This window comes from Perna viridis, chromosome 8 (assembly GCF_037379345.1).
Source record: "Perna viridis isolate PV_CMFRI_1.1 ecotype Kerala chromosome 8, ASM3737934v1, whole genome shotgun sequence".
In the NCBI taxonomy this organism is placed as follows: Eukaryota; Metazoa; Mollusca; class Bivalvia; order Mytilida; family Mytilidae; genus Perna; species Perna viridis.
In genome coordinates this window covers 20144435-20162270 of record NC_142452.1, presented here as the reverse complement: position 1 = coordinate 20162270, position 17836 = coordinate 20144435, and the positions used below count along the sequence as shown (strand labels likewise).

General features: G+C 34.8%; 1 protein-coding gene across 7 annotated transcripts in view; it reads left to right on the top strand.

The window, feature by feature from the left end:
- Nucleotides 1–1263: 1263 nt before the first annotated feature.
- LOC148609694 (dihydropyrimidinase-like) overlaps nt 1264–17836 on the top strand; it is a 42787-nt gene continuing 26214 nt past the window's right edge. For 4 of the 7 annotated variants that reach the window (XM_088540857.1, XM_088540855.1, XM_088540856.1 and 1 more), the window contains exons 1-2: nt 1264–1391; nt 4122–4459. In XM_088540857.1, coding sequence (XP_088396983.1) covers nt 4145–4459 — 315 coding nt within the window. In that variant the 5' untranslated portion in view covers nt 1264–1391; nt 4122–4144. Of the gene's footprint in view, nt 1392–4121; nt 4460–14671; nt 14904–17836 lie in introns of those variants that run through there. The other 3 variants (XM_088540864.1, XM_088540863.1, XM_088540860.1) reach the window with 1 other exon arrangement.

Here is a 17836-nt window from a genome sequence, read left to right as displayed (position 1 = left end):
AGAAAATTTGGTGGGAGAGAATTTGTGTAGAATCAAGATTAAAAAATAACATTTTCCCCTTGCTTAAGGGGAAGAGGCGTGCCAGCCACACTCGTCCTTTGACCCATGCCTGGAGATGTATTTCAGAAATCCATAATTTCTTCCATATTACCGTTAAGTTTTTTTTACCTGAACATCTTAGCAGTCTAATCAAAATATAGCCATTCCGTCAATAACTTGAGATTAAGGCTCTATTTAAATTAAATAAAATTAAATCGGATCCCAGGATAAAATTCACAGAATCTCCTTTTCGATGGTCTCCATACATGGAAGGTGCAAGATGCACATCAAATGTCACAAGGACGCAAGAAACGAATCGTCATAGAACACAATGGTCTGATGTTGTGAAAAAAAATCGGCCCGTGGCACAAAGAACGCATGTACGGTTATTTTACTTGGGTCAGTGCATGCTAGTTAATTAAAACGGGTTTTCAAGTTTATGTTAATAACCATAACTTAAAAATTTCATCTTTTCAGCTAATGAGAAAGACAACAATATTTATTCTGATACTTCATGAAGTGTTGTGAAGCTTGGGTAGTACGTTATGTTTTGTTTGTGTTTTATGTAATGCCTGGCGAACAAATTGGTACGTATACCGTGTCGCTAATACTAATTAAACATTCGGTGTAGCGAGGAATTTCATTAGAATACGTCGAAAATTTCAGTTTTTTATTGTCCGGGAGCAGAATTACCCTATAAAGACTTAATTGATATTTTCACAGATATTTATTGGAGAAAACCGTACGTATTGTATTTGAAATTATGTCGTCGTCAATCTAGATTTGACGATATCAAATATCTGTATTCCACGTCGCCAGTAAAGTCAATTTGCCGCCATCAAATCCACGGTTGACGCCTCCAAATCTTCAACTACAACAGATTCTCCTAATTTTCAAATTTGCCGCCTCGTTACCAGAACCATCTGGATTTGTTTCTACTGCTTTTTAAGTGATGTGTTGACTGACGCCATATGTTTGTCGGCCAACATGGTGATCGTCGGAGAAATATTAGAGCCATGACCTGTTGTAGTATCTGTCTAGTTAATTTTACGATAATATGAATCAATGAATGAATAAAATGTGTTTAATTTTCTATTTGAAATTCGATTCAGTATATTCAGTATGCAAATAGTTCTAATGAGGTAATGTCTGGAATTGTGTTATTGATTAAACGTGTAATGATGTTATCGTTATTAGTCAGCATCTCGTAGGCCCCGATCAAGCACATGTACACAAATGCATTAGTTCCACACATCTGATGTTTTGAAACATTGCATGTCCCGAGGAAACGATTTAAAGACAATCGCCGGAAGGATCTAAATAAAGTCGTCTAAAGCCTCGCTAAGCATCAGGTGAGTCGGATACTATATATCTACGGTAGGCCTGGGACACTTGATTTAAATATAATTGACAAAACAACAGTTCAATACTTATGTACCTTATTACTAATCGTTTTTGTATCGAACTATTTTGATCTGCACGTTACAACGTCCAACGTAAATGTAAGCTGGATCCTTCAATGTCGAAACACATTACATACCTATGCGGGCAAAGTGTCTTACTGACTGTAATAATACAAATTCTCTTGCTCGCGTAGTCCAGGAAAGACTTGTGCTTGTACCAAGGAGTTAATACGTGTACATCTACATTCAAATGTTGTTTCAAAACTCGATCCAATTGACTCATGCATTCACCAAGACGCCACATAATTGTGTATGAGTGTTTGCTTTTGGGGTGCAAACTTACTTTTAGTTAGAGGTTCGGAGTTTTATCATTGTTTGTGATGCCAGACTAGATCACATACTAAATTGTCTTCCGCATGATCGCCATCACATCGCACCCCTGTTTTTATGAACGGGCGCGGGTCTACACGTCGCTCGATCGAGACACATTGGTACGCCAAAATACATCTCATGCAGGAAGTAGTTTCTACTCAAGATAACAACAGTTACCATTGAACAAAGTTCGGTGTTTATGAATGAATTACATCACGAATTATTAATTATAAAGTGATCATCGGTTTATTTAGTAAATCCCGAACTTTCTCTGCCAATAGTTGAAATATTTATAAAATATGCACCCTCCGTGGCATTAATATCTAAACTTCAGTTTCGATTAGAAAGGACTGTAATACAAAACTTGAGATTATTATTATATATAATACTATTTTGTCAGTTCAAGGCGAAACAAATCTCGCAACTACTGCATTTAAGTACTACAACGAACACTGAATGGTGTCTTCAAGAAGAAACTGCTCATTCATCAGAGGACCTTTGTTCTCACTGGTTTTTAGTGGGGTCCGTGTTGTTTTTTTCTGAGTGTACTTTTTGTGTTGTATTTTTTTTGTTCTTCGTGTGTTATTCTTAGCTCACCTTGGCGTAGACAATGTGAGCTCTTGCCCTCATTTGGCGTCTGTGGTCGTTGTTAACAATTTTTCGAACATCTTCTCCTCTGAAACTACTGAAAGCTCAAATGACCGTTTCTATTTTTTTTATCCGTCGAAAACCATGACCATCGTTACTAACTTGAGAACATATGGGTCAGATAGCAGTTTTTCTCATATATCTCCAAACCGTTGGGTTTGACCAAATTTTGACTAGGGTAAAAATGTTCAGCATGATGAGATCTATCTGTGTATAATTTATGGTGAAAATCTATTGACCCATGTTGGAGTTATTGCCCTTTTAGACTTTTAATTGCTGTTTTTTGATGTTATTACTTTAAAAAAAATCTTCTTCTCAGACACTCCTCTACTGAACTCGATGAAAGTTGGTATGATTGTTTCATAGCGGTAAACTGCACAAAATGACCGTTTCGATTTTTGATTCGTCTAAAACATGGCGCCGTTGTTACTAAAAATGGAACAAAGGGGTCAGACAACAGTTATTTGTTTATATATCTCCAAAACCGTTATGTTTAACGAAATTCTGACACGGAGCAAAAGTGTTCAGCATGGTTGGGTCTATCTTTGGTCAAATTTTGGTGAAAATCAGTTTACCCATTTTGGAGTTATTGCCCTTTTTGGACGTTTTTTGATGTTATTACTTAAAAAAATCTTCTCCTCAGAAACTGCTGTACAGAATTCAATGAAAGTTGGTATGATTGTTTCTTAGGGTATTCTGCATAAAGTGACAGTTTGGATTTTGGACCTGTCAAAAACAAGGCCGCTGTTACTAAAATTAGTACATGAGGGTCAAAATCCAGTTTTTTTTGCAAATAACTCAAAAACCGTTGAATTTAGCAAAATTCTGATGGAGAGTACTTTGTTCACCATCAGAAGAAGGACAGGACTTACGCCAAAATTTTCGAAATGATTCGTCGCAGAATGTAGGAGTTATGGCCCAGTTTATCGTTTTTCACCTGTACAACTTTGACAATCTTCTCGGAAACCACGCGACAAAGTATAATGGAAGTTGGCATAATTTTTTTTATTGTGTTCTGCACAAACTTATCATTTAAGATATTTCATCGGTAAAAAAAACCTGACCTTTGTTGCTAAAAATAGAACATAGGGGGATCAAAATGCTTGTTTTTTGCTTTTTTTTACATCAATTATAGAGGAATAATGAAGATGAATGCCACTCATAAGATAAACATGGTATTCTGTCTGGCAGTTTTGATACTTTTTTAGGCGGCCATTTTTAAAATCTAATGGCTGTCGTTTTGCGACCATTTTCACCAGTTGCTCGGATTCCAGTGATTTTTGGTTTCGGTTTCTTCAGGAAACATTGTGTTCTAAGTTGAATGGTGATGACGAAATTTTGTTCTTGGCGACCATTTTCCCGTTAATTTTTATACTTGCTTTTATTTCAACGATACTTGGTTTTTATAGTAAACATCGTTTCCTGAGTTGAATGATAATAATGAAAATGTTGTATTGGCTTGGTTTGACTTCATTTTATGTTCTTATTCGGAAAATGTATACTGGGCAAATGCCCCCTCAGGCCGGATGGATTAACAGGATATAGGGGGACCCCAGCCTAATTTTTTTCCTGAGCTAGACTCTTGTTAATGTTCCTGGTGTTTTCTTGTCGACGAATGTTCTCTGGCTTGCGCCTTTTATTATTATTTCTGATTTTTAGTTTGAGAAGAATTTATCGCTACAATGTCTTCACGGCGTCAGAAGAAAGAACCGTCTCCAGAGCCAGAAATTGACTTCTTCAAACCTCATCCTCACCCAACCAAGGTCAGGGTTATAAATTCCATGTTCGGAAATGTTCCGGATGCTTTCGATGGCAAGACACTTGAATTGGGAGGCGACAACCGCAAAAAGAAAATATCTCAAGATACGACTACCACGCCAACGCCTGAACCAGAAGAAAAACCCGAACCTGAACCTGAACCTGAACCTGTGGAAGAGGAATTCAAACCGAGCATTGCCAGTGAAGTAAAAGCAGAGGCTTGGGATACGTCTGATGGGGTATGTTATTTGAATAATATTTTTCGTATGGTATTTCACGGCAGCCAGCATTGTTCTTTGGATTTAGTATATTTCACTACCGGCTTCTCTCACAAGTAATTAATAACACAGTTCTTAATAATACAGACCCTGTCCTCTGCAACCCTTATCCTTTAACCCTACATACTTGTGCCAATATAAAAAAACGATGGAAAATGAGGAGCATAAATAACAATTAACTGTTATTGTTTGTTGAATTTTATGTGTACTCAAAACACTTTAAAGTAAATCAAAATTCGATAGGTACCTCTACCGTCGATTATTTCCCTTGGTCTTTATTTCATATCTTAAGTTAGAATCGTCACTATTTTGCTGAAAAAAATGATCAAACTGGAACATCCAGAAAACAGTCAAAGGTGAAAGGGATGATAAATATTGTACATATATGTATGGGTGATTTTAAGACATGTGCTTGTGATGCATATAACCTTAAATATTTAAACAAGTGCATCTAAAATGCAGTTGATGCTACCTGCATGTGCATGATATAAAAGACAAGGACTTGTTTCCAAAATCCAAGTTAGTCTGTCAAATATTGGGTAATAGGGTTGTATGACCACAACCTATCATGCTAGGCAATGAGGAGAATAGTTAGACAAAAATGAAATCGCGGATCCCTTGTCATTACATTTTGACGTAATTAGTCTTCATTTTGTTATTCAGTAATTAATCTATATTGGAGTAAAACCTATATCTGTACATGCGTCACAATGAAGAATATGTGTACGTACAATCTAGACTGGTATCGATATTGCATGACATGAGCTCTATCATTAGTGACACAAAAATACAAAGCAAATTGTGGCATGAAGAAAATTATACATCTCACACTTCGTGTACGAAATCATTTTGGAAAAAATATTTATTGTATATACATTGTAGTATGCGTTCACGTCGTCCGTCCGCTTGCTCGTTAAACCAACAACACACACAAAGAACAACAAACAAAACAAAACAAAACTATACAAATAAGCAACCTCATTTTATCTCAAAACATGCATAAAAATGACTTCCTTGTTATAGTATGTTGCTTTGACATAACTTTACATCATGGTGTAAAGAGGCTGTCCATGTGAAAAATAGGCAAATCCTATGATATGGGTGGCACAGGGTAAATTGTATCTCATTGATTTTATTTTTTTAAATGTAATATTATTGTTGCAAGTGTTGTTTCATGTCTGAAACCTTATACACATGTAAATATACATGTACAATATATTGTTGTTGGTCGATACTTACATGTATATAAATGCACGGCTCAGCATACACGCACTCACTCGTTCCATACCTTATGGTTATAAAAGGAGTAAATTGCAACATACCGGTATACCGGTATTCTTGGTTTAATCGGTAAATGTGTATACGCGTGATTTACTGAAAAAATGAATTTGAAAAACAAACCCTTGCTGTAACTGTTGAAATGTAAAACGTTGTACTATTACGAAATTATATACTACAATATGCATTGCATGTGTAGTGATCCTGCATACATGCATATATGTATTTATCAGTTTAGATCGAAGATCCGAATTCGTATAGCAGTGGCCAGAGCCTTTAGATTTGTAAAGCCTGCGTGTTATCATCTGAAATTATCTTACACTACCGCAGGAAAATAGTCCCATTGGCATACCCCATTAATGTTCAAAGGCAGAGAGTTAGGTCCACTTTATAGGTATTTCTAATAGGCTTTATTTAATTCTATGCTATTTATGCCAATAAACAAACCAAATAAACAACTAAATATGCTGATTAATTTGGTTTGTATTAACGATGTAATGAAAAATAATGAAAAATAATTGACCTCTAACCTCATCGGTATCTGCTTATTTCTATGCATTTACCCGAATAAACCAATCACTCATTAAATTACATTCAACATGTCGATATATTCAAGTTATCTACAAATGCTCTATTCTTAGATAAATAATAAACCATTTGACATTTACCTAAAATTGAAACTCTGCAAGATTATAAATAGCCGTCGATCATATAACTGAAAAAGAGCAATGCTGAATAACAATTAGAAGAGCTATCTTCAGATATTTCATGCAGGGCCTGCGGATACATATATTTACAAAAAGGGGGAAATTGTTCCGATCAAGAAAGAGATTTCAGGCAGGGACTACACCCCTGTTCCTGGCTATTATTTGCCGCTCATTTCTTGTTTAAAATGTTTTAACAAAAGGGTAGCATGACCCCCGAAACCATCCTGATCTACCACCCACTGTATCGTGTATTTTGTTACGGTGACTGCCTAGTGACATCGGATGCTCAGAGACAAATGAAAACAAAAGGCTCCCAAGAGCCTGAATCGCTCACCTGGTTAAAGTTTGTCTTTCAAGGGCAATAAATTTAACAAAAAGTTGTCCAATAATTTTGACTCAAGAAGACTTTGGTAGCACTATCAAAAGAATCATTTTAGCGATAGAAAGTTTCTTTCTTTCTATTATAGTTTTCAAGATATTACCTGAAAACTGTAAAAAAACCCTGTCATGTTTCATCTTTCTAGGGCAAAAACTCTTACATGTATAAGGAGTCGCCTGACAACTCTGATCCCTGAAGACTTTTGAAGGCCTTATAATAAGGGTCATTTCAGCTATAGAAATAATTTTGCTAAACGTAACGGTTTCGGTGATATATGTGAAAAACTACTGTTTGACCCATTTGTTCTATTTTAGTAACAGCAGCCATGTTTTTCGACAGATCAAAAATCCCCACACCAGTTCTATGCACGACACCTTAAGGAACATTCTAACCAAGTTTGGTTCCAATTGGTGAAGTAGTGACAGATGTGTTCTAATAATTTGGATGATATATGTTTTTTTTGTGTGTACTTCTGCCATCTACAAATTTTTCTATAGATGCATACTTGAAATACATTGATGAATTATGCACTTACTATGATGTCCTTTGTGAGGACTGTACAACTATTTTAGGTGGTGATTGTAATATTGATGTAACAAATAGCAATACATGTGGTAGTAAATTGAAGTCGTTTACAGATTTTTTAAATGATAGAAATTTATGCCCTGCTCCATTATTGCAGGGTAGAATTGGTCCAATGTATACTTACAGAAGTAAAGACTTCAGTAATAGAATCCTGTTAGACTATATTTGTTTACCCGAATGTTTATCAAATAATGTTCAACTTTTAGAGGTTCAATCCAATTGTCCATTTGATGTGTCTGGTCATTTACCATTTTTTGTTAATCTGAAGTTAGATCTGTTGAGTAGTATATCGGACGACTATTTGTTAAGAAAGGTAACGCTTAAATGGTCAAAAGCCGATGATTTCGAAATGAAAATGTACCAAACAGAAGTGGATAAACTTTTGCATTTTGAACATAACTGTTAGGATGTTTCAAAAAATGACGTTGATCTCTTTACCACTATTTTAACAAACTCGCTGCACATGGTCGCAAATTCATATAAACCATACGGAAAGTTCCGTCCGTATTTAAAACCGTATTGGAAGACAGAAAAACTGAATGACTTTCATTTTGACAAGCGGAATGCTAGACGAAAGTGGATAGAAAACGGAAGACCGAGGTCACGAGACGATAAATGTTGCTCCGAATATAAAGACAAGAAACGTGACTTTCGTAGACGTTAGAGAGCTGCGGAAAAACTTTGGCAGGATCACAAATACGAAGATATCAAGTGTGCCGCAGAGATTGATATAGGTGAATTTTATTGCAAAGTACGACGCATGCGCCATAAAGGACTGTCTAACAGTAAACTATCTTATAACGGGAATGTAACTACGACCGATGACAGTACATGTGAACTATGGGGTGAATATTTTTGTGACTTGTATTCTGAACAATGTGACGAATCATTTAATAACAACTTTTTCTACGAAATAAAGTATAAAGTGCAAACCCGTTTTGACAACTGCGAAAATTATCCTGTTCCTGAACTCGAAAAACCTTTTAATGTCGATGAGATGCGAGAACAAATTAACACCTTAAAATGTGGAAAATCTCCAGGATTTGATTATATTACAAATGAACATCTTATATACGGTGGCGAACAGACCTTGAAACAGTTATGCAAACTGTATAACATTATACTAAGAACTGAACATTTACCAGTGTCTTTCCGGCATGGGATTATCATCCCTCTTTATAAAGGCAGTAATAAAGATAAAACATCGCCAAATATTATCGCGCTGTGACACTTACTTCCGCTTTAGGAAAGTTGTTTGAGAAACTATTGTTGATTCATATTCAGAAACTGTTAGAGAAAAATAGCAATGTTGTTCCTCATAATCTGCAGTTTGATTTTATCAAGGAACATGGATCGATTCCGGCTATTTTCACAATTAAAAATCAATAAACTATTATACAGAATGACAATCAACTGTTTTTGCTATGTTTTTTGACAATGAGAAAGCGTTTGACAGCATTTGGCAAGATGGTCTCTTGTATATACTTTGGCAAACTGGAATTACAGGAAAACTTTGGAAACTTATTCACAACTCTTATAATATGGCTACAGCTCATGTGCAATACGACTCGAGGACTAGCCGAGTGTTTCTTATCCAGAGAGGTGTTGGACAGGGTCGTGTAATGTCTGCCTGGCTATTCGCTCTCTTTATTTACGATCTCATCTACGAACTTCTTGAAACTCACAGTGGACTTAAAATAGGAAATTTACAGATACCGACAATCCTACTTGCGGATGATACGACATTGCTAAGTGCGTCCATAGATGGATTACAGACTCTCTTAAATGTAACGGATGCATATGCGCGAAACTGGAGACTCAAGTATAATGCTAGTAAAAGCAACTGTCTGATTTTCACTCCTTCGAGATTACATAAACTGAACAATTCCTAATACATGTTTAAATTTGGAAATGGAACTGTTTCTGTAAAAGATTAAGTCACCTACTCTTGGACATTAATTGATTATTGCCGAAAAACTTATGAAAGAACTGAAAATGCGTGTAAGAAATTGAAGAAAAACTTACATTCCTTGCATAATATTGGACTTAACCGGGATGGTATGCCAACAATAACTAATAGCATAATTTGGAAACGAATTGTGTTACCTACAGCCATGTATGCTTGTGAAACCTGGGGTAAACTGACTTTTACCGATATTCAGATGCTTGAACAAACGCAGCGTTACTTTGTTCGTTTCGTTCTTGGCTTTGATAGACAATCACCGACAGATTCGTGTATCTGCAATATTGGATTGTGGTCAATCGAAGGACTTATTGACAAGTTTAAATTGCTGTTGTTTGGTAGATTGTGCAGAGCCAAACGCAATACAACACATGAACAATTATTCTGTATCCGATTAGGCCAGATTTTTACTTGAGATTGTAATGAAAACTCATTGACATACGATATGATAAACATTCTTACTAAATACGACATGTTATCTTTCCTGGAGTGTATTCTTGAGAATACTTTTATTCCCGACAAACGACTTTGGTAAAAAATCATTAAACAGACAATAGACATTCAGGAAGAAACTCGATGGAAATCGTCCATACAAAATCGTCCGGAACTTAATAGGTTTGACCGCATTCACAACACGTTGACCGAGCACAGATTACTTCGTCTAGCATCAGTGAACCAACAACTAAATCAGCAAGTGCTAGTCATGGTCAAAATAGGATCTCTAGCTATTAAAGAATGAACATGTACCATGTGCAATCGTTACGAACATGACATAGTGAACCATTTAATTCTAAACTGTGAACAATTAATTGATGATAGAAACACTATATTTTGTTCTCTTGTAGACATTGCCAGTTCAGCAATCCGTAACGTTCTTCCTTCAGGACGAGGAAGATATACTGGCATCCCTACTCGGTGGAATTACTGACTTCATACAAACACTAGAATCCGATGTGTTGAAACATCTGATATACTGTTTGGCAGATCACCTTTATGAAATGTACCTCAAATTCAAACCTGTTTTGGGCAACCATAGATTCATATTTTGGACACTGAAATGTTATAGATATTTTTGGACTTTATTTTTTTTTCATTTTTTTGTAATATTTGATTTAAATTGATGTAAATTGTTGTTTATTTTTGTGTATATTGTATACTAATTATGTCCCTTTTGTATGTAAATTAGTGTTGTGAATATAAAATGTAACTCATCATTAATGATGGAAATAAAGAAAATCAATCAATCAATCAATATAGTATTCGAGAGGTCGTGTTTTCTAATGAGAAATTATAAATCCTTGGGCATATGTAAACACAAATGTTTCCATACAGGTCAACATTGTCCCATGTACTTGCCGAAATTTGAAGTGCTAAAATATGGAGTTCACTCAAATTCCAGACCAGCTCAACAAGCACGTTTATGGTTTATGGTTACACGCGGTTCTTCTGATATTGTAAAAGTCTTCTATGGCATAATATGAAGGTGTACTGCTTTTGATAACGAACAGGGAACAGTTAAATAACCATTGTATGACGTGCATGGATGTTCAGTGTTGAATATAACAGAGGAACATATTTTTTTCATTTGTTTTGATGTTGTGCTGTCGCCTTTTACACTGATAACTCGACTTTCATTTTATTTCACACACTGTAGATTCGGTCTGACGGTGTCTGCTCCGGCGCGATGCCAATAAAGAACAGCTGTATAAAGAAAACAATTCAGACGGCGCTTATGTATCATTCACAATGTTACGACTTACTCTTACTTTTGACTAGGTACAATTGCTTAACAAAGTTTGTATTTCCAAATCACTAACTTTTAATCACTTTCGCACCATCGGCATCCGTTACGATAGTTGTATCTAGTGGTATTGCTGAATGAAAATTATAAACGTTGTTCCAGAGCTCGCTCCAGATATAATAAGACGTGTGCTGCTCAGGGAGTCAAACATGTATAAAATTACATCTTATCCCCGGCTTGTAGCAAATGCGGACTTTTGATTAGTTGCTTACCCGTCGGTACAAATCCCATGCCCCCGAAACCCTTCCTGAACCTTGAGCACACATTCAATATAAATTATCGCGTTTCCTGTTGCAAATATACTGGACAGTCATTACATAATCATATAATTAATTGTAAATTTCTATGTTACACTATATGAATTGGTTCTATTGACGAGATATTTCAATCTTTATGGTGTGCTGTACGTCAATTTGCAATCTATGATGTAATCTACCGCTTCAGAAACGAATGCATGTTTTCGTGATTATGTCCAGCAAAGCACAAAGAACACTAAGTGAAATATATTGCTTTCAGTAGACATAACTATAAGGAATGACATGATTTACATTGTGTTTCATGTCAATGAATTTGGTTGCATCAAAAATTAAATACTTGTGTAAATAAAACATCTGGTATTCTTATCACATCTAAGAGATAAAATATATTCTTATTTCTGGTGCCATTACATCACATGCACTAAATTTACGTCTTTGGTTATATTTTGTTATATTTTGTGTATGTATATTTTGTATCGATCGTGCAGAGGTTGAAAATCAAATGAATGTTATATCCAGTCTGGTCAGCGATCGATGTGAATTGTTACAGTAACTATTCACTGTATTTTCATGTAGCAATAGTGACATGTATGCATCCGAGCTCAGGAAGCGACTCATTTTTCATCAAATTGAAACGAATGAATATTGATCTAAATGAATTTTAATAGAAATATTTTTGTATTTTGACCGCATTCATAATTGACATATTTATACAAAAAAGTCTGTACGACATGCAAACGGCATACATTTTAAATAGATACATTTGGCCAAAGATTCAAGTTTTAAGCGTATGATTACTGATGCTGGAAATCCACGATATTCACTCAATTAATATTGTTAAGCATGTATAAACTTTAGCAATTGCAAAATTGACAATCCCGAACAACGGGATATGTATGTACCTTCGAAGGACACTAATAGACAGCGAATTGTGATGAATTTCTACAATGCCGTGGAACAGCCTTCAGTTATGTAAAATTATCAGCCCAACCGTGAGCGCTTGCCAAAGGTATTCGGTCACCTAACAAATGTCCTTTCCATCTGTATGACATATTTTATAAATATATATAAAATATATAAACTATTTTGGAAGTTAACATTGATTTTCTTGATTTTTACCTGCGTCACCTACGGTAAAAGCAGGTATATTAGACACTCGACTTCTTGTCCGCGCGCCCCGTGCAGGTCCGGGTGTCAAAAGAATAGGCCTACAGCAGCGCTAAGCATGTCGTAAAAGGCGACTAAATAGTGCTCAGAAACCTAGCCGGGGGCTATGTGGAATGGGGTACCCCTGGCGTGTTACATGCTGGGGTTGTCAGGCTATAATACGGAAAATCTGACTGCAAACCATAGAGGTGCACCGTGTTGGGAAAGATGCCACGTTCCTCGCACGATAAAGAACCCTGCTGTGGTATTCGACAGGAGTAGGAACCTTTGCGCTCCACCACAGGAGGCTAAATTGCCCGACCCTACCCATCCCTCTCTGTTATCTTGTGGCAATCAAAATTTGTCAACCCTTTTGTCCTTGTGTCCCATCCCTTTTTTCATTTCATCATCATCATTATTTCATGTTCATTTTATCATCCTTTCATGTTCATCGCCTGAATACAGCTGAAATATTGCTGCTCGGGCGTTAAACACAATAATCAATCAATCAATTAATCTTTCGTCTGCCGTCCGACACTTGACATTCATTCCTACTTTGTGTAATATGTAACCCAAAGAGTATTAAATCGATATTACTCAAATTTGCAAAGTATTTATACACATATTAAAGATGTGCACTCTAATTATGAACACGATTTATCCCCACAAGTTTGGCATGTCGAACTATAAGTTTAGTTGTCGGGGCTTTCAAAGCTTATTTAAAGGTGTTTGTACACTTGTTGAAGATTTTTTGGTGATCTCTGAAAATATTTACTATTTTGTTTTTTATTTGGTTATACAGTGGTGCATTTTTTGCGTTTCACTTTGTCCGTTTCTTTTTCTTTTGCCATATCGTAACTGCTCCTAAGCTATGGTACAAAATTGCTTGAAACGCAGGGCTTGCCCCCACTTTCAAATATGCAGCCCGACTGGTACTAGCATATTTTATAGTGGAGGCAAGCTCCTGTGCATGGGTCTTGGTTTAGTAAGGATGTGTAGTTTTGCATATTATCAGGAAAATTTGTTTGCTTCAATTTCGTGGGAGCTCTGCTGTTTGAACTTACGGCATCTTATTAGCATCTTTCCATGGCAACTATCGCCTCTCAAGTTACTGTATATCCTATACGATAGTTCTTCGTGATATCACCACTTTCCTTTGGTTTGGTTTTGGTGGCCAAAAATCCATTGAATGGCATGGGACATTAACTTTGAATTATCATTTATATAACTTTTTAATTTTTTTAGATAATTAAAAAAAAATATTTTGGTTCCACTGCCAATAAAAATCGTTATATCCATTGAAATTTTAAGTAAATATTCGGTAATTAGACTATATGAGCATAAAATTCTAAAAATAATTTAATATGACTGAAATAGAGGTTTACATATAAATATCATTTTTAATTTATTTTTCGAGTAAAGGAGTTATAAATTGGATATAAAATAACGAAGTTCTAAAGATTTGAAAATTGAATGATTTTATAGTTTTTTTTTATATTCGACATACTTCATTTAATATGCTTGTAAATGTAACCTTTAAAGATTTGACATCAAACGTATATTATAAATTCAAGTGTATACATTTATACATATACGGTAGCCGCATATTCTAGTATGACACTCAGAAATTAGAATTAAAAAAAATACGGAAATTAATAAACACAACATTTTTAGTCAACTGGAACAGGAAGTATTTTTGAGTACACACATTTAATGATATTTGCCAATGGTTATGTAATTTGTTTACTGCGTCACCACTTCTAATTCGGGCATCGTGTAAATTACATGTGCATTTAAAATGAAAACAGTGCGTGCTTTCACTGAGGTTCGCGTTTCAATTTTCCGCAACTCTCAACCGTAACCGAATCATTATTACACACTTTCCCTATCCTCGTTACCGGGCCGGGAAGAACTGCTGCATGAGTAACTTTATCGACTGATGCTTTCACGTTTGAGATAAATTTACCAACTGACTGGGTGTTTGGATTCTGTTCATATAATCATTAGGATACATTATCATTTAATGAGATCACTTGTCAGATATCACTTTTTATGCTAATGAGTGCAGAGATAGTGCATACACACACAGTGTTTTGGTGTATGTTTTGGAAGCAAGACTGATGTGATTGATTTTGTGAATTATTGACAGCTTCTCACACGTGTTACGTTGCATCTTAGCCTTAGTGTTTATTGATCGTAAACAGTTGACCCACTAATTCTCATCATTCCGCCAGAAAGGGAGGGAAAATGAACAGAACTCCAGTGAAGAAAGTTCCTATACATTTGCAGGTTGGTGATTGATATTTCATGCTATTATTTAAAATTTATCTCATTAGCAGTGCTGCTGTGTAAATGTAAATGAGAATAGCAAGATGCTAGGGTGAATCATTGCATTAAAATTAGGTTCAATATGATACCACAATGTGGAGATCAGTTAGAATCATGACTGCTACAAACTGACAAATGAATTACATGGCACTGAAAATGATTGGACTCGTACTTCTGTACTGTATGTGGAAATATGATGCTGGGTGTAAAAGGGCTTCAGGATGAAAATGACTTTGGCCATTCTAAAGTATAAAGACTTGAATTTTTTTCTTAGATATGTTTTGCACATGTACATTACTACATGCACAATGAATGTTTTTAATCGGTGTATGTGGTAATGTTTTGGTTGGCATTGCATGAGGTACACTGTACATGTACATGGAGAGTTGGTGAATGATAGTTGAAGATTTTCAAATAAACCTTTCTTATTCTTGATTCTATTTTTTTCACATTTTGGTTGGAAGAAATACTAACTGACTTTCTGGATTATTAACAGTTAACAAAGTGCTTTGGTTCTACAGCATACTGTTTATATTGGCATTTCACCCATGGGTAGTTGTTCAGGTTCAATTTATAATTACATGTTCATTTGTACAGTAATACTGCAGATTTAGAAATAGTAGCCTGCCCGCCAGCCCGAGGCTGGCTAATTTGAGCAAAAATCTTTATAGCCATATAGTAAATATATTAAAAAATTGTATTCAGGAATGGCTAGAATTTGAGTGAGTTTCCTACCTTGAATTCTGTATACATGTTTGATTATAGATATCCTGTACACATTTACTTTGAAAACCAGATTTCAAAGCTGATTCATAAAGGCAATACAAAGTTTTGAAATGAATACATATACGAAAGTGTACTTGTACTTCTACACATTTCTTTCGTGTGTAACATTTGAATAAGTATAATGTGTAATTTTTTCGTACATGCATTTAAAATGCATGTCCAAGTAGTGCCACTACAATAGTACATATACATTGACATTACTTTTGAATTGCATAAAGGGATTGTATCATTGTAGTACATGTATCAAGAAATGAAAATCCAAAATTTATTTTACACTTTAATTAAATACTGGTACATCTCAAAACTGATTGTGCAAGTACATTGTACTTTAAATACAGTATAGAACTAAATTTGTGTGATGACCGATGTACATTTTTTAAGTGTTCTTTGTACTTTTTTAAAGCCAGTGTCTATATTGGTGTGCTGAAAGTAACATTCAGATTGTACATTGTACGGCTTTACCAGTACCAAACAAATGTACATGTACAGACATACATTTGTATGACATGAACAGACAAATGTATACTATTCAATGTAGGTAATTTGGTAAATAGCAAGTACATTGTAAGTAAGTTGATCAAAATTTTACAAAATGTTTGTACAAACTGTTATGAATAATTAATAATTAAATACTGTTTATGTCATGTACATGTAATGCAACATCAATACAACATGAATATTTGTTTGAAGCATTATTGGGGATATTTTTGCCATCCTGTTAACTCTACCTCTCTCCTTCATTAGATCAGAAACAGCATTTCATGCTGGCTATTGAATTTTGTCCATTTACATACATTTTAACTGTATGTAGATGGTGCATGTATATATGTAAATGTGTATAAGAGATAAAAGTGATGTCTAAATGCACCAATTACATTACTAAGTAGACCGTGAACTGCATAGGTACAGTATTGTCATTTTAGGTCTGTAATTATATTTGTACATTATTAACTATTCTGTACATGTATACTTAACTTTGATTATATTACACCACTCAGTCAATTAACATAAAAATTTTCATTTCAATAAATGTACATTTTAGTTAATTACAATATCAGAGACAGCCCTAGAATATTCTCATAATGGGTCAATGTCCCATTTTTATGACATCAAATTCAAATGGGTGAGTTCAAATATTACAGTGGGCCAATAATACATGTATAAATACATTTGTAATGCATTTTATACAAAAATGGGCCATTGACTCATCCTTCCCTATTGTTTTGGGTGTTTTTTTTTTTCCATTTTAAAGGGCCAAGGCCAATGATCCCCTCACAAAGTGATCCCTGCTGAGTACTCCTTTTCAATGCTTAGGGTCTCTATATCTTGTTTCTGTCAATCTTTTAAATGACCTTTACTCCATGTCAAAAGATTGAAGCACTAAAAATCTTCTTAATCAAGGAGAAAAAAAATCAACATAGCGTTTCCCTTTAAATCAAGCTGAACAGTAACTATTTTTTTGTACAATCAACTACTAGTTATTAAGATACCCATAAAGATCAGATTGTTATCATTTAAACTCACCTTGGTAGTTTGGCTGATAAAAATAATTCTGAAAGATTTCTTTGATGGCAATGTTACTCTCAATACATACATTTTTGTAATGTACATGTTTGTATGAATTTGTAAATGTGTACATATGTGTCAGCTGTATACATGTACATGTACATGTACAAAATGTTCATAAACATGTAACAAAATTTAGCAATATGTTAGAATCTTTGTATCTTTGACAGATTTCAAAATTGAAAACTGAAGATAAATTGCAAATTATACATGCACCATGGAGTTAAACTACAAAGTGTAGTCAGAACTTCCAAGTTTTAAAAGTAAAAGAAATCTACAGATTAACAAGTACATTTTGTACATTGTACATTTATTTACTTCAAATTGTTGTTCATGATATAGCTGGTGGGATTAGCATGTACATGACAAAGAATTTAGTTTTTTAATATACAAATGTAAACCATTTTGTGATGGAGTATAGTAGATCCTGACAGTTTAATGGTCTTGTCCAGTAAAGTCGTATTTTATGTCAAGGTACAAAATGTACATAAATAGTATAAATATACAAAACTGTAAGTAAAAGGTACATGTATGGTTAATGT